We start from the raw sequence: 25399 nt of genomic DNA on the forward strand, positions 1-25399 counted from the left end.
CAAGGTCATTCTGTCATTTTTGAGACTGCACCCAAGTACTACATTTTGGACTTTTTTGTGATTAGGAGGGTTACTCCATTTCTTGTGATGGACTTTTTCCTACAGTAGCAGATATAATGGTCATCTGAATTAAATTCACCCATTCCCATCCATTTTAGTTCACTGATTCCTGAGATGTTGATGTTACTCTTGCCATCTCCTCTTTGACCATGTCCAGTTTACCTTGATTCATGAACCTAACATTCCAGGATCCTATGCAATACTGTTCTTCACAGGATCAGATTTTACTTTACTTTGATCACCAGACAGATCCACGACTGAATGTCATTCCTGCTTTCGCCCAGCCGCTTCATTCTTTCTGGAGCTACGAGTAGCTGTTCTCTGCTCTTCCCCAGTAGCACATTGGACACCTTCCGAACTGGAGGACTCGTCTTTACCTGTCATATCCTTTTGCCTTTTTGTACAGCTCATGGGGTTCTCATGGCAAGTATACTGGAGTGGTTTGCATTCCCTCCTCCAGTGCATCACGTTTTATCAGAACTCTCCACTATGACCCATCTGTCTTGAGTGGCCCTGCAGAACATGGCTCATAGCTTCACTGAGTTATGCAAGCCCTTTTCATCACAACAAGGCAGTGATCCATGAAGGGGCAATGCAGGAGATGTGGGTTCAATCCCTGGGTCAGGGAAATTCCCTGGAGAAGGAAGTGACAAGCAAGAAGTGACAAACCCACTCCAGTTTCCTTGCCTGGGAAATCCCATGGACAGAGGAGCCTAGCAGGGTACAGTCTATGGGGTTGCAAAGAATCGGACACGAATTAGTGATTAAATAACAAAGTGAATGCTAAAGAAAAAAAAATTAGTTTATTTGGTTCTGATCCAGAAATTGGCATTTAGTTTTTTTGATCCTTCAGAATGTTCTAATTATTTTATGAGGAACAGAGAGTTGAAAAACACAATAAAAGCTGTGATAACTAGCCAGCACCAGTACCAAATAAGAATAGACAATTTTTTTACTTTAAAAAAACTTGTGCTTTCCATGGACACACAAATTTATATTCAAGAACAATTTGGGCTTATGCTGTCATAATAAACCAAATTAATCTGCCTCACAGAGTTGTCCAGGCAACTTGATTGCTCTCGCTGCTTCTCTTCTGCATTGCATTGAAAGTCCTAACCAGTGCGATAAGACAAGAAAACGTATGCACACAGATTGAGAAAGAAAGAAATACAACTGTCTATTTACATGAGACTGGAGAAGGAAATGGCAACCCACTCCAGTGTTCTTGCCTAGAGAATCGCATGGACAGAGGAGCCTGGTGGGCTGCTGTCCATAGGGTCGCACAGAGTTGGACACAACTGAAGTGACTTAACATGCATGCATGCATTGGAGAAGGAAATGGCAACCCACTCCAGTGTTCTTGCCTGGAGAATCCCAGGGACAGAGGAGCCTGGTGGGCTGCCGTCCATGGGGTCACACAGAGTTGGACACGACTGAAGCAACTTAGCAGAAGCAGCATTTACATAAGACATGATTGTTTGCATAGAAAATATGACCATGTCTACAGAAAAACTCCTACAGCTAGTAAGTTGAGTTAAGCGAGATTACAGTTTACAAATTTGGTTGTATTTCTGTTTACTAGCTACGAACACCTGGAATTCTAATTTTTTTTTTTTTTAATGCCATTTATATTAGCAACCCCAGAAGTTGCAATATTTAACTAAGTCTGACAGAATATTTGCAGGATCTGTATGCTGAAAACTACAAAACACTTAGGAAAAAAATTTTAAAAGACCTAAATAAAAAGAAATAGATACTATGTTTTTGAATTGGGAAGCTCGATGTTTTTTTAACTTGTCATTTCTGCTTATTTTAAACTGTAGAATCAACTCAGTTCCAGTTACAAGTCCATCAGGATGTTTTTGTAGACACTGACAGGCTGGTGCTGGGTGCAGCGCACTTTTGTAAGAGAAGAGCTAAACTGGAGACTTACACATTAGAGGTATCTAGTAACGTGAAAGTCGCTCGGTCGTGTCCGACTCTCTGCGACCCTGTGGGCTGTACAGGAATCTAGGTGACTGGCAAAGAACTCTTTGTACTGTTTTGGCAATTCTTTCATAAGGGTAAAATTACCCCAAATAAAATGTTTTCAGAATCAAATGTAATTTATGAGACCTCTAATAGAAGTGGCGCTCCCTGCCATGCTGTTTCCCAGCCCAGAGTCTCTCCTAAAATATCCTTCTGATACTTTATTTACATATTTCTGGATAAAATGCTTTTCCTGGGTTTGTTTTTTTTTCTCATAGGCATCATCTATGGCCGTCCTCTATGGAAGATTAAAATATGACTGTACGGCCTTCACTATGACATACAGGTCCCCTCCCCATCTACCCAGTATGGTTCTGATTTTTGTTTACCACACTATATATGCATATAAATACATACTGATTCACATCTACATTCACACAGATGACTATGTGAAAGCTGTTTAAGCTGAGCCATATTATATGCTATGATTCTATTTCGTTTCTGGTAATTTTTGTCTGTTTTTCTTAAGCTAATCATTGACAGTCACTAAGCTAATCATTGACAGTCATTTTCATTACTTAGTTTTTCTTTTTTTCTGTGTACATACCACTGACTCACTGCAAAAATTTCTAAAAGCATTTTAGTTTTTTCTCCAAATTGTCTGCACACCAGATAATTTTCCAGTCCCATCTGTTTTTCTTGAGGTTACCACCCCTGAACCCCTTTGTTCTTCTTCTCCCCTTGAGACTGGTTCTCTCTTGGTCTCCTGAGAAGCTGGTATCCTGGGACTTCCCATCACTGTCATCCCAGGAATTCCCTTTGGTTTGTTTTGTTCTGTTTTCATCAGTTCAGTTCAGTCGCTCAGTCGTGTCCAACTCTTTGCGACCCCATGAATGGCAGCACGCCAGCCCTCCCTGTCCATCACCAACTCCCGGAGTCTACCCAAACCCATGTTCATCGAGTCGGTGATGCCATCCAACCATCTCATCCTCTGTCGTCCCCTTCTCCTCCCACCCCCAATCCTACCCAGCATTAGGGTCTTTTCAAATGAGTCAACCCTTCGCATGAGGTGGCCAAAGTATTGGAGTTTCAGCTTCAACATCAGACCTTCCAATGAACACCCAGGATTGATCTCTTTTAGGATGGATTGATTGGATCTCCTTGCAGTCCAAGGGACTCTCAAGAGTCTTCTCCAACACCGCAGCTCAAAAGCATCAATTCTGCGGCACTCAGCTTTCTTCACCGTCCAGCTCTCACATCCATACATGACCACTGGAAAAACCATAGCCTTGACTAGACGGACTTTTGTTGGCAAAGTAATGTCTCTGCTTTTAAATATGCCATCTAGGTTGGCCATAACCTTCCTTCCAAGGAGTAAGCGTCTCTTAATTTCATGGCTGCAGTCACCATCAGCAGTGATTCTGGAGCCCAAAAAAATAAAGTCTGACACTGTTTCCGCTGTTTCCCCATCTATTTCCCATGGAGTGATGGGACCAGATGCCATGATCTTAGTTTTCTGAACGTTGAGCTTTAAGCCAACTTTTTCACTCTCCTCCTTCACCTTCATCAAAAGGCTCTTTAGTTCTTCTTCACTCTCTGCCATAAGGGTGGTGTCATCCGCATATCTGAGGTTATTGATATTTCTCCCGGCAATCTTGATTCCAGCTTGTGTTTCTTCCAGCCCTGCGTTTCTCATGATGTACTCTGCATATACGCTAAATAAGCAGGGTGACAATATACAGCCTTGACGTACTCCTTTTCCTATTTGGAACCAGTTTGTTGTTCCATGTCCAGTTCTAACTGTTGCTTCCTGACCTGCATACAGGTTTCTCAAGAGACAGGTGAGATGGTCTGGTATTCCCATCTCTTTCAGAATTTTCCATAGTTTATTGTGATCCACACAGTCAAAGGCTTTGGCATAGTCAATAAAGCAGAAATAGATGTTTTTCTGGAACTCTCTTGCTTTTTCGATGATCCAGCGGATATTGGCAATTTGATCTCTGGTTCCTCTGCCTTTCCTAAAACCAGCTTGAACATCTGGAAGTTCACGGTTCACGTATTGCTGAAGCCTGGCTTGGAGAATTTTGAGCATTACTTTACTAGCATGTGAGATGAGTGCAATTGTGTGGTAGTTTTCATACTAGAGGCTTTTATCCAATGAGGAGAAAGTCATGTTTAATAATGAGGACTGAAAACTTGATTGAAATCCTGTTTGCCTGAGTGTATAAATCTTCTCATAAGATGGAGGTGTTTGACAGAGGGAAGTCCACATATCATTTTCTGTATGTCTTTTTTTCCCCAAGCTGATTTGTTTCCCCGACAGAACTAACCATGATTTGTGCCTCCATCTTCTGTGCTCGTGTTTTGGGGTGAGGGCTCTGCTGTAGAAGTTGTCCCTACTTCTCACCACTGCTCCCAGAAGTCTGTCTGATTTTTGTCTTATTCCAGAAGAGGGTGGGCAGGACGTAGGAGATTTCTCTTTCTCATTCTGTTCTACGTTGCATTTTATAGGTTACTAGTACCACCAGTTTGCCTGCCTTCCTGGTAATCTGTAGAAGGAATTTAATGCTGACTCCCTTTCTAGACATTTAAGCTCAAGCTTTCTTTGCTGTTCCAGGTCAATTACCACTTAGCCACCTGATTCACAACTTCAAAGCATCATCATGTTTTATCTGCCTTTTTCCCCATTCCTCTTAGTTCCATCATTTTAGTTGATGCTTATGAGATGGTGAAAATAAGTTATGCTCACTTTGCTCTGTTTAATCATAATAGGCTTCATTTTCTTCCTTGTGTCTGATGCTCTTTTTGACCTGCGTTTAATCTCAGAGCCATTGTTTGGCTTGGGTTCACTCTAGTTACACTCCTCACCCTGTTCAAATGATGAGGTAGATATAAAATGGGAGAAAACCATTTGGGTTTTGCCTGGTATGGAACTAATTGCATAGTCAGTCCTGCATTATGGGAAGCTCTCTCATCGTTAACTATTAATCTTAATAATAGAGCAAGAAAATGGGTCCTATTTAAATTCATCAACAGGGTTCAAGTTTTATGAGTAATAATTTTTAAAATTTTAGAAATATATTAGGTCCATGAATCAAGGCAAATTGGAAGTGGTCAAACAGGAGATGACAAGAGTGAACATCAACATTCTAGGAATCAGCGAACTAAGATGGACTGGAATGGGTGAATTGAACTCAGATGACCATTATATCTACTACTGTGGGCAAGAATCCCTTAGAAGAAATGGAATAGCCATCATAGTCAACAAAAGAGTCTGAAATGCAGTACTTGGATGCAATCTTAAAAATGACAGAATGATCTCTGTTTGTTTCCAAGGCAAACCATTCAATATCACGGTAATCCAAGTCTATGCCCTGGCCAGTAACACTGAAGAAGCTGCAGTTGAACAGTTCTATGAAGACCTACAAGACCTTCTAGAACTAACACCCAAAAAAGATGTCCTTTTCATTATAGGGGACTGGAAAGCAAAAGTAGGAAGTCAAGAGATACCTGGAGTAACAGGCAAATTTGGTCTTGGGGTACAGAATGAAGCAGGGCAAAGGCTAATAGAGTTCTGCCAAGAGAACACACTGGTCATAGCAAACACCCTCTTCCAACAACACAAGAGAAGACTCTACACGTGGACATCACCAGATGGTCAACACCGAAATCAGATTGATTATATTCTTTGCAGCCAAAGATGGAGAAGCTCTATACAGTCAGCAAAAACAAGACTGGGAGCTGACTGTGGCTCAGATCATGAACTCCTTATTGCCAAATTCAGACTTAAATTGAAGAAAGTGGAGAAAACCACTAGACCATTCAGGTATAACTTAAATCACATCCCTTATGATTATACAGTGGAAGTGAGAAATAGATTTAAAGGACTAGATCTGATAGACAAAGTGCCTGATGAACTATGGGCGGTGGTTCGTGACATTGTACAGGAGACAGGGATCAAGACCATCCCCATGGAAAAGAAATGCCAAAAAGCAAAATGGTTGTCTGAGGAGGCCTTACAAATAGCTGTGAAAAGAAGGGAAGCGAAAAGGAAAGATACACCCATTTGAATGCAGAGTTCCCAAGAATAGCAAGGAGATATAAGAAAGCCTTCCTCAGCGATCAATGCTGAGGAAATAGAGGAAAACAACAGAAGGGGAAAGACTAGAGATCTCTTCAAGAAAATTCGAGATACCAAGGGAACATTTCATGCAAAGATGGGCTCAATAAAGGACAGAAATGATAGGGACCTAACAGAAGCAGAAGATATTAAGAAGAGGTGGCAAGAATACACAGAAGAAGTGTACAAAAAAAATCTTCATGACCCAGACAATCACAATGGTGTGATCACTCACCTAGAGCCAGACATCCTGGAATGTGAAGTCAAGTGGGCCTTAGAAAGCATCACTATGAACAAAGCTAGTGGAGGTGATGGAATTCCAGTTGAGCTATTTCAAATCCTGAAAGGTGATACTGTGAAAGTGCTGCACTCAATATGCCAGCAAATTTGGAAAACTCAGCAGTGGCCACAGGACTGGAAAAGGTCAGTTTGCATTCCTATCCCAAAGAAAGGCAATGCCAAAGAATGCTCAAACTACTGCACAATTGCACTCATCTCACACGCTAGTAAAGTAATGCTCAAAATTCTCCAAGCCAGGCTTCAGCAGTACGTGAACCATGAACTTCCAGATGTTCAAGCTGGTTTTAGAAAAGGCAGAGGAACCAGAGATCAAATTGCCAACATCCGCTGGATCATCGAAAAAGCAAGAGAGTGCCAGAAAAACATCTATTGCTGCTTTATTGACTATGCCAAAGCCTTTGTGTGGATTACAACACACTGTGGAAAATTCTGAAAGAGATGGGAATACCAGACCACCTGACCTGTCTCTTGAGAAACCTGTATGCAGGTTAGGAAGCAGCAGTTAGAACTAGACATGGAACAACAGACTGGTTCCAAAAAGGAAAAGGAGTATGTCAAGGCTGTATATTGTCACCCTGCTTATTTAGCGTATATGCAGAGTACATCATGAGAAACGCTAGGCTGGAGGAAGCACCAGCTGGAATCAAGATTGCCGGGAGAAATGTCAATAACCTGAGATATGCAGATGACACTACCCTTATGGCAGAAAGCGAAGATGAACTAAAGAGCCTCTTGATGAAAGTGAAAGAGGAGAGTGAAAAAGTTGGCTGAAAGCTCAACGTTCAGAAAACTAAGATCATGGCATCCGGTCCCATCACTTCATGGCAAATAGATGGGGAAACAGTAGAAGCAGTGACAGACTTTATTTTTCTGGGCTCCAAAATCACTGCAGATGGTGATTACAGCCATGAAATTAAAAGACGCATACTCCTTGGAAGGAAAGTTATGACCAACCTAGACAGCATATTAAAAAGCAGAGACATTACTTTGCCAACAAAGGTCCGTCTAGTCAAGGCTATGGTTTTTCCAGGGGTCATGTATGGATGTGAGAGTTGGACTGTGAAGAAAGCTGAGCGCCGCAGAATTGATGCTTTTGAACTGTGGTGTTGGAGAAGACTCTTGAGAGTCCCTTGGACTGCAAGGAGATCCAACCAGTCCATCCTAAAGGAGATCAATCCTGGGTGTTCATTGGAAGGACTGATGTTGAAGCTGAAACTCCAATACTTGGGCCACCTGATGGAAGAGCTGACTCATTTGAAAAGACCCTAATGCTGGGAAGGATTGGGGGCAGGAGGAGAAGGGCTGACAGAGGATGAGATGGCTGGATGGCATCACCAACTCGATCGACATGGGTTTGGGTGGACTCCGAGAGTTGGTGATGGACAGGGAGGCCTGGCATGCTGTGGTTCATGGGGTCGCAAAGAGTCGGACACGACTGAGCGACTCAACCGAGAAATATATTTATTTGCAGTGGATGCTGAAATAACTCAGCCCTCATTTTAAGGGCTGTATTCATGGGATTTGGTCCTCTGTATTCATGCAGCCCCATTCCTTGCTTAAGATAGCTTCTTGATTATTTTCATTCTTTCATGTATATTATGAGAAACATATGCCCAGTTAACCTTTTATTTGTTTACTTAGTACTGGCTTTTATTTATTTATTTGGTATTTTTACTTATTTCTTTGCTCTGGGTCTTAGTTGCTGCACGTATTATCTTCAGTTTTCCTTGGGACAAAGCAGAATCTTTAGTTGCAGCATGCTAACTCTTAGTTGTGACATGTAGGATCTAGTTACCTGACCAAGGATCAAGCCCAGGCCGCCTGCATTGGGAGCTTGGAGTCTTAGCCACTGGACAACCAGGGAAGTCCCTAACCTTCTATTTTTAACTAATCTTGCAGCCTTAACTGCCATCTTACAGAGTAGATTTTCCTTCTTTTGAATACTCTACTAAGGTGAAGATAAATCTAGCTAATGAAAACACGAAAGCAAAAAATTTACACTCTAAAAAAAAAAAATGCACTCTGATTTGATGATTTCTTTACAATCAAATTAATGTTTTCTGCTATCTGTATACAATACTCATTCCTTGGACGCCTACATAAATTAAATTTATTAATTCACTCACCAAAATGCTACTGTAGCTGCCTGATGGTTTTATTTTCAAAATATTTAGAAAGAGGCAGATTCAGAGAACGTAAATTTTCTCCCAGAGATTGTTTAAGTCAGTTGACATTTTAATGTGGATTTCATTTGAACTCAAATTCCAAAGCCATTTTTAAGGCTGGTTCACTGGATTCTCTCATTGCAATGTTGTGTTTCTCACTATACTGCTCTTCCACATGCTTCATGTCGGAAATGAACCTGATTTTGAAACTTTCCACAGTTTATTTCCTGGGCTAATCATATGAGTTTGTAGGGAGCTAATGTGTCTCTGGAAACGATAACATACATTGACCGATAAAAGTAAGGCAAACAGTATGTTACTGCAGTGGGTTATTTTAACCACCCATAAAGAACTGAGTACAAACATGATTTCAGTGTAGAGTTATAAATTTTCTAATACCTTCTTTCATTGAATTAATATTAATATAAGTCTTTTTTTTTTTTGAAATGTTGGTTATGTAGTAAAAATCAGGGGGAAAGAAAAAGAGAATTCAATGACAAAATGCCCATGTACACACAGATCTGTTTGAAGATTAGGGTCCCTGAGAACCCAACTCTTTGCTTTCTCTCTAATGGATGCAGATTTTTCTCGTTTTTTCGCTCCGTTCCCATCGTACCAATGTGAGCCCAACGCTGTGGGCTGCTTGTTCAGTCTTTTCTGATGTGCCTTCTGACTCTCCTCCCCAACAGTTGTGCTTGCACTGATGTTCTTGGCACACGGGGGTAGAAACAGGGTATGCTAGCATCCCTTCCCTACCGTATGGAGCCACCGACCCTATTTTCTTACCACTTCTTCCAAAGCTCCCTCTACTGCAGCCAAAGGAAGCGCCTGCTCTAATGCTGTCCTGACGGGTGGTGTTCTCCCTGTGCTGAAACACCTCCTTCTCTCCCACCCTGTCTCTGCCTGCGCTTCAGGAGCTGTTACTCAGCTTCAGTGTCAGCCCCTCTCTGGACCCTGTCTTGGTTCTCCTGACCTGAGCTAGTTTGTTTCCTCTTGTAAGTGTGCCCAGCACTGGTTTGGAGAAACCAGCCTTTGTGGTTTCCCCTCATGCCTCCCGCAAGAGGGTAAATCCTTCTAGGTCTGGGTTTGGATTTCCAGGACCCAGCTTGGTAGGCTCTCAATACGTTGTTCACAGATAAATGGATCGTGAGCAGAAAGAAATGGCCGTTGAATAAGTAAATGCATCTGTTTAAGATCTGGGCCAGTGCTGAGAATGGTCATTCAGACTCTGTATTCCGTTCTTATCTTTATTCCACCGTCATACTCACTTTGTCTTAGAAACAAAATAAAATGCTGTCCCATGTTGGGTAAGTACTAGGTTTAATATTAAAAAGGAGATATTTCAGACTGATATTCCATGGATGGTTCCGAAGTTTAGAAACTACCAAAAAGGAAGATTTAGACTTCATTCCTAGTAAATCCATGAAAAACCCTTAAACTTTTCATCACAACTCTAGAGAAATAGAATGAATTCACTGACTGCAGGAAAGAAGGAAATTGCAGATAAAAAGATAAGTGTGAGTTACGTAGTTCAGTTTGTTTATTTTACTTGTAGAATTCACACAGATATTCAGGGATTTTGGTCATAAAGATGACTGCAGAATCTCAAATGTTGTTGAAGTAAAAATGAAAGCATTGTTTTGATTATTCTAAAATATGTGGGTTCTGATGATGATGATGAAAGCTTGTTTATGATATGAGCCATTTTACTCTTCTGAAGGGTGAGAAGGATTTACCAATGTGTTACGGAAAACTTCTCCTAAAGGTATTAGCAAATGATAGAAATAAAGTTACACCCCAAAAGTTTTGCTCTTTGAAAGTAGGTTTATGATCTATCTTCTCCAAATATGTGGAGTTTTTTGATTAACAAGGTTCTGTGTTATTTACTTAAGATCATCTGTAACAACTCTCTAAGTTGGAAACTGGAATTTAGGAAGGTGCAGTGTTTCATGTGTTTAGAAGTAGGGTGGTGTTCAGTATGTGGCCTCACTAAGATATAATCATAACCCAGGCGTCTAGCCGCCATCCAGAGACGTTTTCCTTAACCAAGCGTTCATTAATATTTGTAACATTTACGCAGCCTAAAGATTCTGATAGCCCTTCAGTGTTCAAGATGCTTGGTTCGGATCCATGTAGTGTGTAGTTACTGCTGGGGTTGTTTTGTTTGTTTTATTTTCATTTCGCTGTACCTTTGAAGTGGTTATTGTTCCCTAAAAGCCTGATAAGTTTATTAAAAGTGCTCTGCTTCTCTGTCACTTACAGGTACTGTGGTCTTTGGAAATGGGTCACTGGATTTCCGAGGAACCATTTGAACTGTCTAACTACTTCCCTGCAGCTCCTGTAAGTCATACATTATTTTATGATGATAAGTGCAATTTGGTATTTTCAGGAAATTATTATTGGCATAGATATGTACTCAAGTTTTTAAAATTAAATCAATAGCAATTATACTTATAACTAAAATGACACATTTGCAGAACTTAACACATTTTGTCTATTTGTGAGAATAAATGTGAGACCATTCCTCAAAAAGTCGTGGGAAATGTAATCTCAAAAAATTTAATTATGCAAGTCCTTAGGATTGAGAAACACAAAAATGAAAGAAGACAAAATTCTTGAGAAGGCACTATTATATCTTGCTTACCACTTCAAATAATAATGCTGTTACTGTTAACAGATAGAACTGATAGGTATAAAAATTGCAGTGTGCTAGCATTATGATGTGGTCTTTCTGTTTTGGTGTTTTTTTTTAAACTTAACTTCAGCTTTACTGACTTTGTGGTATTTCACATTCTTAACGGGAAAGTTCCAGGTTCCAGTGTTTTTAAAGATTAATAAGTAGGTAATTGCAGGTTTGTTTGGAAGTCAGATTGTGCAGAAGTTGGCTTTTGTTTTCAAATGTTAACTGGTTTGTAACATATTATGCTTTGAAAAGATTATGCCTGAAAGATAATTGATGATCGGTAGTCTCCGACCAGTCTCCAAGTTTTTCAGTTGTTTGAGAATGCCATATGACTATCACATAGTAAGAAACTGAACTCTGCCCTCCCAGGGCTTATTTAGTTGTTGTTTCTGTTCTCATTTTTGAGATTGCTGTTTTGATTTGGTCTTGGCTTTATCAATGTTTTCTCAAGAAGAGGAAGAATTCCTCTCAGCAAGACATGTTGTTTGAAATACCAGGTAAGGAGTTGAAGTGTGAAGTAAAGATGCAAATTCCCCCCATTCTCTGCCATGAGAGAGTATCTGTAACACTGAGCAACACAGTGATGTTTATCTTTGAAATTCACCTTATCTGCCCACGTGGACAGGTGCTATAAATTAAGGGTGTTGTTGCCAATTTCTCCTGTATTTTCATTTCCCCACCTTGGTGTCATGTGGCCCTTGAGAGATCATGAAAACGTATGGTTTTTCTGGAGCAGGGATATTTTCTTATTATCAGATGTTTTTCAGCTTGGTACAAAGCCGTGTACACATTCAACCTCTGTTAAATTTACAGCACCTTCTTACATGTACTGAGAGAAGCTATTCTGAGACGGGAGGTTACTTACTTGTTAATGTCTTTGTTGGGAAGGTACAGCTTGGTGGGAAATGTGTTCAGAGTCTACTAAGCAATACCTGGGTGTTATGAAACTAAGTTGGCAAAGGGGAGGTGTGGGGGTGAAATAAATTAGATAAGAAAAATATAGTGGTAGAACAGTGTAAGGTGAGACAGACACAGGTAAACGTTGGCTGCAGACTTAGCTGTACGTTTCCTAACATCTGACTCAAATGTGAATATATGAGAAATGGCTCCCAAATTAGGGAGCATTACACAAATGATCATTAGTATTAATTGTATCCTGAAACTTCAACGGAGTTAAAACTCTAGGAGTTTTCACAGTCCTGAGCTTAAATCTGTGCTCTTGAAATGTTCTGTAAACATTTGCATATGCTATTATATAAATATCAGATTTTGGTTTTGCACTCCAGAACACTTCATTTAAAATTGACTCCTGGTTTAAGCTTAGTAGGATTTAAGTTATTGTTACTGATGCAAATTATATTTTTCCCCTGAATAATTTGTGGGGTGGGGTGAATCTAGCTTGATAAGTATAGCTTTGTAAGTGTTTCAAATGGAAAGGTTTTCTCAATCACAAACTATATTGTAGCCTACTTCTCTAAAATGCATCTTGGTAGAAGAGAAACAAGACTTCTGTTCTAGCTGCTGCTGCTAAGTCGCTTCAGTCGTGTCCGACTCTGTGCGACCCCATAGACGGCAGCCCACCAGGCTCCCCCGTCCCTAGGATTCTAAGTAAAAGATAGGAAAGCCTCTTTGTCATGAAATTAAATGTATAATTTTCTTCATTAAAAATCAAGATTTTCCTTGTCATGAAGCACAATCATTTGTTTCAGAATCAAATTACAATGCTGTAAATATTATCATAGAAGTTAAATGTGATCATCTCACCTAATAAGTTATGTTTAATTACTAAAAATACCTTCATATTTAACAGCAAGGCAGGAAAAAATAGTACAATCTTTATATATACTAAAAGAACACATGTTTCTATTAATAATTTCAGAGATCCTGAAAGTTTTCACCATGGAAACTTTGAAATATATATATTTGAGCATTAACTTAAAACTAAGCTGTCAATACACATGTAAATATGCTGTTCTCAAAATGAAAATTTAAAGCTCCTAAGAGGAGGCATAAAAATGCATTAGCTATGTTTTTCCTTCTCCAAATATTAAAACTACTAAAAACCACTTCTCACAAAAATCCCTGAATATATAATGTATTTTTATGGCTTACAGAATTTTTTCTTCCTTTTAATTATGATAGCAATGCTGAATTCAGGACATATAGATATTTACACAGTCTATAAACAGTGGTTGGAAAAATGCAGTTCCAAGGTTATCTCTACTATACGGCGTAAGTGTTCTGTTTTCCAGTTATTTACTGATCAGCTCGCACATAACATTCTTGATTGTGACAACAGAGTCTGTAAATTGTCAGTCTCGTTCGCAAGCTTAGATTTATCTTCCCGAAGGCTTTCTGCTGGGTCACCACACCAGGCTGTGGCTTGTCTGGGGCTGTGCGTCGGCTCACTGAGCGATGCGGGTTCAAGGGGTGAACCTCACGGGGCTCGCACTGGAAGCGCACGGGTCCCTCCCGCACCAAGAGCGGGCAGTTCGTCCAAGCTGGATGCGGAGACAGCGTGCAGTCTTTTAGTGCTTTGGGATCAAGTCTCTGGAAACAGGCCAAGACATTGTCCCTCAGGTGTGTGCCAGAGTTTAGAAATCTGCTGGGCGGATCATCATGGTCGTGGCCTTGAGTGAGTAGCCAGAGCCCTTCCAGTAGTACCACTTAATACCGTTGAACTTATTTGTGTTCTGCCTCTGTGGGTAGTACATTCCATTCAGGTTGGAAGGACCACAGGCATCAAACCACCAGCCTGTGAAAGGGAAGCACAGAAGGAGTTAGAAGCCAGGCAGCCCTGACTGTCTCACCATTGAGTCGGAAATGCCGGCTCTTCGGAGAGTCGCATCCCAGGCCTGTGAAGGGTGCGCCCGGGGATGCTCTTGAGTGTGGGGAGAGCCGCCTAGCGGCGGGGAGCGTGGCTCTCCACCTCTGCACTTCTTGGACCGTGGCTCCCTAAGGCACACATTCTTAGGAGCTTCCTTACTCCTCTGTGCTGTGGGGAAGGGCCAGTCACCCACCGACATGACTAGGAGAGCCAGGGCACAGCTGAAAGTGAGGAAAAGTCAGAACCTGGAGAATGGGTGGGTGGCTCTCATGGGGCCAGGATCGCCATCCATCCTGTCCCAGCAACACGGTGGACCAGACGGATTCAGGCTGCCCTCCCGCTAACAAAGAAAGTCTTTTTGTTGGAAGCGTAACCACAAAGTTTAAGTACTCAGTGGAGCTAGATAAAAAGCAGATCTTCAAGTCCTGGAGACAAAAAGGAAATTCAAGGCTGTAGTGGTGTGTGCCCCTGGGGGACGTCCACACCTACGCCTGAAGGACTGGTCTGGGTTAACCCCGTTCCCTAGAGGCCTGGAGTTTGTGAGGGGAGGAGTGACCTCAATCTACATGCCCTAATCCAGACAAATCTTTATATTGTGTTGGGAGGACATACACAGTATGATGCCATTTGTATAAAATTTTAAAATGCAGAAAAAAATAACAACTATTCTTGATATCTCCAAAGCTAGTAAAAGAAATAATGTGACCATTATCTCAGGGGCAAGTACTGGCAGGGCCTGTTTTATTTCTTTAAAAAGTGTTCTGGTGCATATGTTCTATTCTGATATTGACACGTTGCTCTGTAGTCACCAATTATTCCATCCAGATGCCTAAATTCTTTCCTGGGGGTAACAGCTCTGTTACTTGATTCAGATTAATGTTGATTTGATAAGATGTTTGCATGTGAGGCTCATAATCCTTCATAATATTCAGGAATATTACACACTTATGAGTCTCTCCATTCCAGAGCCTGTTGAATCCAGTCAGCTATTGAATTTACTATACATGCAAAAATCTAGCTGGCTTCTCCGTGGTCCAGACCACAGCTTGGAATCTGACCTCTACACTCACTCTCTTGGGCTGCATTTCTTCTCTCCTGTCTGCTTTCCACTTCCACTCTCAGCCCTAAATCTTAATCTGAGCAAATAAATATGTTGTTTCCTTGGTTATTAATGCACTGATACTCTCCTGAGTAGCTCCTGACATTCGGGTGGTCTGAAAACCGCTGTCGCCCGAGTGGACAGCTGGGCTCAGTGTGGGAATGGCAAACAGGAAGGATTCCAGGGGCTCACTCCCCCACCCCCCTCCCCTGGTTGGCTTTAAAAAGGATTATTATGGTCGATGGGGGAGACAGACAGCTTTTACACAATCCGCATAATAGCATTCGCTGGTTGAAATAATTACTGAAGTGGGCCTGGCTAATAAGGAAGTCTTATGTTACCAACATGTATTTGTAGATAAAATACATTCTCTAAGGAACCATAAGACTGAGTTTCTTAATGGAGCCTCCGTCTCTCAGTATCATTGAAAGACTTGAAAATTACTGTATTTCAAATTATTTTCTTAAATAAATCCTTTTGCCTGTAAACAGTTCTTAACTGCAGTGCTAACATATGGTAAGTTTAGATCCTTTACTTGTTGACACAGTCCCTCATATTTGTAAGATTTATTGACCTCAGCTCTTTCCTCTGGTTTTCCTGGGTGAGTAATGAATGAATTTTTGGTGATACAATTCATGGCCTCTACAAATTAAACACTGCCAGTTTCCTGTTTGCCTCTACATTTAGTCTGCACTGTTGGCAGAATTTTCATTGCTGATTTCAATCTTTCAGTGTTTTTAAGAACTAACTTTGACAGCATTTGCCAGACTTTTTTCTGGTCTCAGTCACAATTAACTGGCTCTGGTTATTCCACTTTAAAACTTTTAGGAATCAGAAGAATAGGTTTTCTAACAGTTGGTCCCTATCACTAAACTCTGACATGCTTCTGAGAACTCATCTACCATTTAAGTGACTGTTATATCACATTTGTTTATGAGTGTGGTTTCTTTTTTATTTTGAGAGATCTAACATGGAAGGTATCAATAGATTGCAAGAACAGCCTGAAAATAAAGGCCTTAATTTAAACTGGACTATCATTCATTTTAATTTGATGCACAGAAAAGGAGATTGTTTAGTTAGTTTCTTTGCATTATAAGTGTTTGCTATATATTAATGATATCTTTAAAAAAAAACTGAAAAATTCTTGTTTGAACTATAAATTATTCATTGGAAACATTCCTATACTAATGAATCCACATCACTGCTTTGTTGCCATTTTGAATTCGTAACCTTTCTAATAAAGCAAAATGGAATTAAACCGTCTTTCCAACAACTGATATTCAGCACAAGCTCAGGAGAGCTTACTCAGTCACATGGCCCCTCTCCCTGCCAGGGCCAGGTCCTGAGGCGACACAGTTGGCCTGGCGACAATTCTAGCTCCGTATCACATTTGTGCGTAAAACTCAACAGTCCGAAAAAGCGACAAACAAACCTCCCCGCATTGAGCAAGTCCATCTAGTTATGAAATTTGGACACTGTCACCGATCACAGGTTGCAGTCTGAATAGCCAACCTTTCACTCTCTGAAACCCTTCCTTGCCAACACAAATAGGAAGAGAGAAAAGTCCTCCCACCTCCTGTGAGCATTTGTGAGCATTTGCAAATGCATTTGTCGTTGTCTGCATCCTTCGTGCTAAAATCATTTCCTGGCTGGCTTATGCTGCTTATTTTGCCGGCTGTCCCCGTGAGGCCTTTAAGGTGAATCCTGTGAGCATGCAAAGAAAAATAGAAGAAAAAAAAAAAACAAAAGCAAAACATAATTGGCTTGGGTGGTTGATTTATCATAGTGGAAAGTTTTTTATGATGAAGAATTTCATTTTACAGAAGCGCGTGCTATGCTGGTTAGTGCACTAATGCATACCCGGGACAAATTGTTTTTGTGCTGGTATAAACAGGAACCAACTTATCATCAAACCCTTAGGCAAAGAGGAATGTTTTCATGAAACCTTCACTGCGTATCACTTGCACAAGCATCAGCGGGGACTTCAGGGCCCTATAATTTATTTTCCTGCTGCTTTCAGATAAACAAAAGAGGGGAAAATACGTTGTGAGGGGATCCTCTTTCCATATCATGGAAATAGTAATCAAAGTCCCAAGATGACCGGTGGGGGTGGGAAGGGCAGCAGACCAGGAAGGACCATTGCACTTGGTGTAGTTTAGTGAACCATGTAGAAAATAATGCCTGTGGCTGCTTCGCCTCATTTCTGAATAGTATTGTAATAAACCTGCCAGACTTTGAGAAACAATAAGCGTACTGTTAATTAGATTCTAGATGATGGCCCAGGCTTTTTGTTCAGTCACCAAATTGTGTCCAATTCTTTGCAACCCCATGGACTGCAGCACGCCAGGCTTCCCTGTCCCTCACTGTCTCCAGAGTTTGCTAAAGCTCATGTCCATTGAGTTGGTGATGCCATCCAACCATCTCATCCTCTGTCGTCCCCTTCTCCTCCTGCCTTCAATTTTTCCCAGCATCAGGGTCTTTCTCAGTGAGTCAGCTCATTGCATCAGGTGGCCAAAGTATTGGAGCTTCAGTTTCAGCGTCAGTCCTTCCAGTGAATATTCAGGGTTGATTTCCTTTAGGATTGACTGGTTTGATCTCCTTGCAGTCCAAGGGATTCTCAAGTCTTTTTCAGCACCACTGTTTGAAAGTATCAATTCTTCTGCGCTCTGGCTTTTAGGAGATAGCTAAAATCTGGCTTCCCCCGGCAGCCTGCCTGCCCAGGAGGAGGGAAGAAGGGCTGGGGGGCTGTGTGCCCCGCTCCATGGGAGCCCCGGCCAGGGAAGCAGGGTCCAGGGGGTGCGAGAGCCTGTGCTGAGCCTGCCTCGCTGTGTGGGCATTGGGGCCGGGGTCGCTGAGTCTCCCGTCCTGGGGACACTCCTGCTCTCTAAGCCCCACAGACGCCGCTCGTCTTGCTAACACCAGCTCACGTGTGCTGGTAACTATCTTGGGAGGAGTAGAATTTCTTGGAATTCATGTTGGAACAGAAGGTGGAGCCGAGAGGAAAGGTTGGCCAGGGTCCTGTCTCTCAGCGCCCACACCATGCACTCTCCCACGTGTGATACCAGTGCCCGGAACAGCCCCGAGGTGGGCGGGCGGCACCCCCGGTCTCACAGGTAAGACAGTGGAGGTTCAGAGACGGGAACTCGCCCAGAGTCACATGCCATACGTGGCAGAGCGGGGACTGGCCGCGGCTGCTTCTCTGTTAGGCTCCGCGCTGGGGCACCCAGGGTTTGGTTATGGAGGAAATCGTTGAGGGTACCTGGGACCTTACCCAGTAGGTTCCATAAAGCGTTACCCCTGAGTAACTTCTGTGTTAGTAACTCAGATTTTTTAATTGTTTGTAATATTGTAACTCTGGAAACCTCATCACAAAGCAGGGACTGAATTTCTTGATTTCAGGCTCCTCTTGTGTTTCAGTCATGACCCCGGGCTCTAGCACAACCTCTGTATACCTGGTGTAATGTGTTCATGTCGGTTCTGCTCATCTCTGAGGTTTTGAAGCACTTTCCTTTTTTTTTTTTTCAAACTTTTGTATTTGGAATATTCCCAGTTAACAATGTTGTGATAGTTTCAGGTGGACAGCAAAGACACTCAGCTATACATGTACACGTATCCATACTCCCCTCCCATCCAGCCTGCCACATAACAGAAGGACTTAAATTTCTGTCCCGGCCCTTCTCATTAATCACAGGCAGGACTGAGGTGAATGATGCCCCTTGCTTTTCCTGCTCTGAACTCTCGTGTCTCCTTTGAACAATCTCAGTTCTAGTGAAACACGTTTAATTTCCCTGAAGCAGAAGAGAGAATACTGTTTTTTATGAGTCTCTATGAGAAAGCTTGTATCTCTTTAGATCCTTCTGTTGTGTGGCCCAGTGGTTAAAATTGGCTTTTTTCAAAACTTTATCAAGAATAGTCATATTCTCGAAATTGCTTTAAATTGGTACCCATTGCTTTTATACCACAGTGGAATGGTGAGAGAGGTAATGCCAGTATTTAATAATTAAATCTTAGTGTTTGTATGGAACTGCCAGAATGTTGCTGTGTGTGTGCTCAGTCACTTCAGTTGTGTCCAACTTTTTGTGACCCTATGGACTGTAGCCTCCAGGATCCTCTGGATTCCCCAGGCAAGAATGCTGGAGTGGGTTGCCATTTCCTTCTCCAGAGGATTTTCCCGACCCAGGGATCGAACCCACATCTCTTACATCTGCATTGGCAGGTAGTTCTTTACCACAAAAGTGACCAATTCTTAAGGTTGGATATACAAATAGTTTTTAGTTTTAGTAAAAAGAATCATATTCTATTGATGCATTTATACATTCCTATAACATGTATTTTTTTCAGTTTTCTAACATTTGGGAAAAATTCCTTTAGTAAAAAACAACTGCTACATGCAGTTGACGTTCTGAAATATCTATTTATTTTAAGTTTTAGTCACATTGCAGTTTTCTTATCTCATTGACATGTTTTATCAGGATAATAATTTTTTAAATGTAGTATCTGCCCTATAATGTCAAGTAAATTAAACTGAGCTTTAAACAAACATGAGCTTTTTAAATCGTGTATCTAAAAATTGATTGCGTTTCTAAAGGGAATATCTGTTAAGAACCATCACAGTTTAAAATATTTTTATAATGTCAGCATACAAGGGTAATGACCCATTCTGTAAAATCTTCTTATATAAATAGTCTAATCCTTAATTTTTGTGTTCTTTCTTTCTTTTTAATTTCTCTGATGTAGAGTTCTAACTGTTGCCAGTTGAAAAAATATTTAGCTTGGAGGTAAACCAGTGACCAACCACTCATGTCTAAAACTTCATTGAGTTTTTGATCTCTCTAGAGTCCCCTTGGGGCTGCAGTGCAGCCCAGACACCTATCTTTTCACTCATCTGAGCCCCTGTCCACCCTGGGCAGCCCGGCTCTGTGTGTGATGAGAGCCGATGGGCTGTTCACTGACTTCTTAGACGTCATGTCAAAGCTTGTCAGACATTATGATTTCAGAAACGCTTCTGAATTTTGGGCCACCGTTTAGCGGGACACTAGACATGGTGCACTTCTCAGGTAGTTGTCAGCAGGCTGGCTTTCAGCCCGTTTTTTTCCGAGCTGTCCATTGCGAGCTTCTCCTCCCTGAGAAGCCAGCTCAAGGACTTTAAAATCACAGTTTTGTTTTTTTTTCCCCCAAACTACTAAGGTCTTGGAATTTTCTTTGAGGAGAGGGTCTGAGTTGGGCATCAGTGGGATTGAAACAGGACTGCAGGCCAGCTGACATCTGTCTCCTGTGACGTTGCTGTGCAACTCCTCTTATGTCGGCCTTCAGAGCAGCTGTTTCACGTGTGCCCTGCGACCACCAGAGCCACGCCTCCCCCTCCGTCCTCACCCCGTCTGTGCTCTTTAGACCCCCGCAGGGTGTGCTGGCACCTGACCCCTTGTGTTGTGTCTTCCCAGACCGGTTCCGGGGTCACCCGCAGGCACCCCATGCCCCTCGGCCCCGCCAGCGACAGGCGTCCTGAGCCCCCCGCGTGATGGCGCGGATGCCCCAACCCCTCCACTGCCCCAGGCTCGCACAGCAGGGTGCCGAGGCCCCTTTACTCTGCCTCCACTGTCAGGCCATTCTAGCGCCAAAGAGTCAATTCCCAGTCAGAACTGTCCGTGCTTTTCTTGGAACATTCGAGATTAGCCCCGCCAAGTAGGTGGGAGGAGGCAATACTGAGGCCGTGCTGTGAACCGGCCCGTCTTCCTACAGCTGAGGGCAGAGGACCCAGCTGCCTCACCACCCAGTTAGTCATGCCTGTCTTGAGCTTGGGACTCATCCTGAGTTTGTGATGGAACGCAGCAACCAAATGTGGTTGAACTTCACAAAGGTAGATTTAACTTTCAAAACCTTCTGGAGGGAAACAGCATACTCATACATCTGCTAGGCTTCCCTGTGGCTCAGATGGTAAAGAGTCTGCCTGCCCAATGCAGGAGACCCGAGTTCAGTTCCTGGATTGGGAAGATCTCCTGGAGAAGGAAATGGCTACTTACTCTGGTAGTCTGGCCTGGAGAATGCCAAGGACAGAGGAACCTGGCGGGCTACAGTCCATGGGGTCGCAAAGAGTCAGACATGACTGAGAGACTCACACACACATACATCTGCTGTGTTATTGGCATGATATTTTATAATAAGGACACAACATTCATTTATTCTGCAAATAATGACCTTCCAGGCAGGGTTCGTCTGTGCTCTGAGGATACACAGCAGACACAACAGGCACAATTCTGTCTCATAAAGCTCCCTTGTATCGTTAGAATGTTAAAACTAGAGACACTTGCCCAAAGGCAGCAAAGAACTCTGAGGAACAAGATGCTTTTCCCCATTAAGGTAGCCTGTGCGTCACTTAGATTCTGGTTAATACAATGGGGTTTTGAGTTCCAGCAAATCTTGTAACTCGTTTCAGTGACGTGTAATTTCCTCACCTGTAGTTGAGTTCTTCATTCGAGAGATAGAAGTGGTCATACAGCGAGTAAGCCTCATTCCCTTCCCAGTCTCTTAGGTGTATTTTCAGCACGTAGCGTTTCTGGCCAGTCACTTGCGAAACAAACTCATTTCCCAGCCAATATTCACCCGAAGGGTTCCCGAATCCCTGAAATTCAAGTTGAAAAGTTCACTTACTGCACTTATTTTCTTTCTTTCTTCACATATTTGAAATCAGTAGTCCATCAACTTAGCATGGAACAACCATCAAACATTCAGCAGAAATTCCTTCCTGTGCTGTGAAACTTTGGAATCTTCCATATAAGCTTTTTAAAAAATCAGTTTTAAGAAGCTAAGCTGTTACCAGAAGGAAATTAGTATTGGAATAATTAGAATGACTTGGAGAACCACCAGTAGAAACATTATCATAGGGACCTCCCTGGTGGCCCAGTTGTTGAGACCTCACTTTCCAATGCAAGGGGTCTGGGTTCAGTCCCTGGCCGGGGAGCTCAGATCCTACATGCTTGGTGGCCAAAAACCAAAACATAAAAACAGAATCAGTACTGTAACAAATTCAATAAAGACTTTTAAAAGTGGTCCACATCAAAAAATCTTAAAAAAGAAGCATCATCATAAACAGCTTAGTTTGTAGAGGTGTGAAATGCTATGAAGTAGTCTCCCCCTAGAAATGCTGAGCCCACTAGCTTTCACATGCCTTTGTTTTGATGTATCGTTTACGTGCATCGACAGGACCATTCTTTAACATGGTGACGGAAGCACCAGTTAGGTCATTTTGGTTTCAAAAAAAAATATGGTCAAAAGTCATTGGTTAGTTTTAGATTTGTGGTGGAAGTCCTGCACATTCTCAAAGTTAGTTTTTGCAAAGAAAATTATTTTCAGATGGTTTAAAGAATATTCATACCACTTTATATTCTTTCCAAGTCCTCTGAAAATCAACACTGCCATCTTCACGTCGCTGAATAACTGTCCACCCACCTCCACCCGTTTCCATGTCACAGTAAGCCTGCAACGGGAACGCACAATTACTGCCTGGGAAACGTCCGGGACTTGGGTCTTCATCTTACATAACAGAAACGAGATGAACAGAGATACTTATAATACAGCCAGAGCTGATGGGGTTCTCTGAGGTAAATCTCTGTGGTCTTCCAAGAGGCAAAGGATTTTAAGGAAATTGAAAACCATGAATTTAAAATGATGATGAAAAGTAAACAGTAACATAACACGACGTGTCGATGAAAATAGGACCTTGTCATCATCTGTTCTAGGCTAAAGACCCACCCTGATAGCTGACCCAGAGATCTGTGTTCCTTAGAGATTTGTTGGGAACGGGACACGTTGGCAGATTGGCCCCAGATCTCTCATCTCCAGCCTGTAGAAATCATTGCTTCATGTTCACATCCCTGAAAACCTTTATGATGGTTGCCAGTCCCAATCAACTCTCCAGAGAGTTGTGTAAAAGGGAGACTCTTGGATTGCAGAGCTTCTAAGACTGCTGTGATGCTGTGGAGCTGTTAGGCTTCCTCCGCGTGTGGGATCAAAGTCAGGTTCCCTGGTTCACCCCTCAGAATGAGGAGCCGGAGGCTTTGTGTGTGAACCGAGCAGGGCCTGGCGGTTCCGCCCCACAGACCCCGACCTCATGCTTCTCTCTGCCTTGCTCACGGCCCCTGGTGTTTCTCTCCCCAACTCTCTTGATTTCTGCTTTTAAACGGGCTTAGTGGGTTTAAACTTTGCTCAGGACATGGGATTCTTTCTTGATCTAAGAGCATCCATGCTTAATTTCAGCTCAGTTGGAATTTTATTATGAAATTAAAAACCCCTGAAAATAAGATTAGACAAATAGTTTTAAATAATGAGATTACAGTAGAATGAAGACGTTTTCCAAAAAGTTAAGATAACTTTCCCTACGGCCTCCAAGGTAGTAAATATGAAAGTTAAGGTTCAAAACCAATTAGAAGTATTCTCTCTTTGTTGTCCTCCATGGTCTTTGGGGATAACTTTGGAGGTGGTTTTGGCAGAATAAGTTTAAATGTGAACCGTACTGCTTCTTGAGCTAAAATCCTAGGGGCTGGGGTAAAGGCGCACCCAGAGTGCACTCAGGCCTGCCCCTTCACTGTGCGCCCTTGTCTGCCAGTCTGTTTTGAGCCAAACTGAGAGCAGCAGCTGGAACCCAGCACCAGTTCTCCTGTCCTCTCTCTGCCACCTTTCCAGGCTCTCCCCAGGTCTGTCACTCAGCCCGTGTCGCCTTCTGGTGATCCTCATGTTTGGAAACGTGTTCCATGAAAGAAAATTGTATTTATCAAGAATGAAATGATTTGCCCATTTAAGTTAATCAGTCATATGAAATCGATCTGCTTAAGATAACCCCTTATTGCTCTGAATTGACATTATTATTATTAATTATCATTATCATTGCTCTGCATCACTCCATTCCAAGCACCAGGCTGGGTTCTTTGTATGTATTATCTGTGATCTCACAGCAACTTTGCTGTTACACTCTTCATTCTACATTTTCGAAAGGAGAAAAGATTTGGTAAAGTCAGGTTAAGTTGATCAGAGTCATTCAGCTATTAAGTGTTAGCATATAGGATTTGAGTAAGGTCTCTTTAATTCCTGATTCTGTGGTGTGTTTTCTGCTCCCTCGTGCTTCCCAAATGGGCTGCCCTGGTGGCTCAGACAGTAAAGAGTCTGCCTGCAGTGCAGGAGACCCGGCTTTGATCCCTGGGTCAGAAAGACCCCCTGGAGAAGGGGATGGCTACGGTGACAAAGAGTGGGACACGACTGAGTGACTAACACACATGCTTCTAAATACAGAGAAACATGGCTCTTTCATTAATAGGCCAGAAGTCCCTCCACCCAGCTCCACACTGAAGCCAGTTCATGAATAATATTGCCTCTCACTTGGTCCATGAGATGCTCGATACCGCTGACTTCTGTCAACATGTCTTTTAGTAAATTAACTGAATAAGCTCCATTGGTCTGAGCAGTCATGTGCACGCACGTGGACTCTCCTACCCTAAAAGGTGTGCTGGGGGTTCACAGGCCTGCACCCTGCTCCCAGTGAGCCTGTCCTTGTTCCATGAACACTTCTTCAGTGTCAGAATCACCCTGATGAGTTACTGATCTTTAAATCAGAGAACAAGTCCGTCTTGTTACAGAAATCAGTCAAGACCAAGGGCTGGGGTCTGAGCCATACTGTCCTCTAACCCCATTAGGGACAATGATAGGATCATGAGAACATTTTTTAATATTTGTCCAGCTTGAGGGGGAAAAAAACACAGCGTTTATACAAACTGAAGCATTACGGCTGGTTGGCTCATGCTGCTTCCAGAAGAAGGTTGTGCTCCAGTGGGGCTCTCCACATAGCCAGGAGGTACTGATGAAAAGGATGGAGCGGATTGCATCGGGGTCAGAAAAGCAGAAGTCCCCAGATAACGCCCCTGACCTCCCTGCTCCAATTACAGCAGACCCGAGGGTGGTTAATGCTTCTGATTAGCACACCACAGCACGGTCCACGGACCTGATATCTTGCTCTCAAGTTTGATGTCTTTGAGCAAATAACGCTCGGTTTAAATGTCATGCTTCAACTCTGAGGCCATGGTGAACAAGTGATTAAACAGCAAACGGAAAAACGTTAGAAGTCGGGTATCCTGTGAAATTTAGGGAAGGAAACCATTGTGTCTCTGAGCTAGCAAAAACAACAATGCTT

General features: G+C 42.3%; 2 protein-coding genes across 25 annotated transcripts in view; one reads left to right on the forward strand and one right to left on the reverse strand.

The window, feature by feature from the left end:
• Positions 1-25399, forward strand: part of MCPH1 (microcephalin 1) — a 232568-nt gene that overhangs the window by 90596 nt on the left and 116573 nt on the right. For all 22 annotated transcript variants that reach the window (XM_081521367.1, XM_081521358.1, XM_081521359.1 and 19 more), the window contains one exon: positions 10876-10953. In XM_081521367.1, coding sequence (XP_081377493.1) covers positions 10876-10953 — 78 coding nt within the window. The remainder of the gene's footprint in view (positions 1-10875; positions 10954-25399) is intronic.
• Positions 12925-25399, reverse strand: part of ANGPT2 (angiopoietin 2) — a 55997-nt gene continuing 43522 nt past the window's right edge. For all 3 annotated transcript variants that reach the window (XM_081521376.1, XM_081521375.1, XM_081521374.1), the window contains 4 exons: positions 22595-22696; positions 21675-21841; positions 16796-16926; positions 12925-14051 (listed from right to left, as the gene is read on the reverse strand). In XM_081521376.1, coding sequence (XP_081377502.1) covers positions 13891-14051; positions 16796-16926; positions 21675-21841; positions 22595-22696 — 561 coding nt within the window. In that variant the 3' untranslated portion in view covers positions 12925-13890. The remainder of the gene's footprint in view (positions 14052-16795; positions 16927-21674; positions 21842-22594; positions 22697-25399) is intronic.

Source organism: Giraffa tippelskirchi, chromosome 8, assembly GCF_054371585.1.
Source record: "Giraffa tippelskirchi isolate mGirTip1 chromosome 8, T2T-mGirTip1v1.2.pri, whole genome shotgun sequence".
In the NCBI taxonomy this organism is placed as follows: domain Eukaryota; kingdom Metazoa; phylum Chordata; class Mammalia; order Artiodactyla; family Giraffidae; genus Giraffa; species Giraffa tippelskirchi.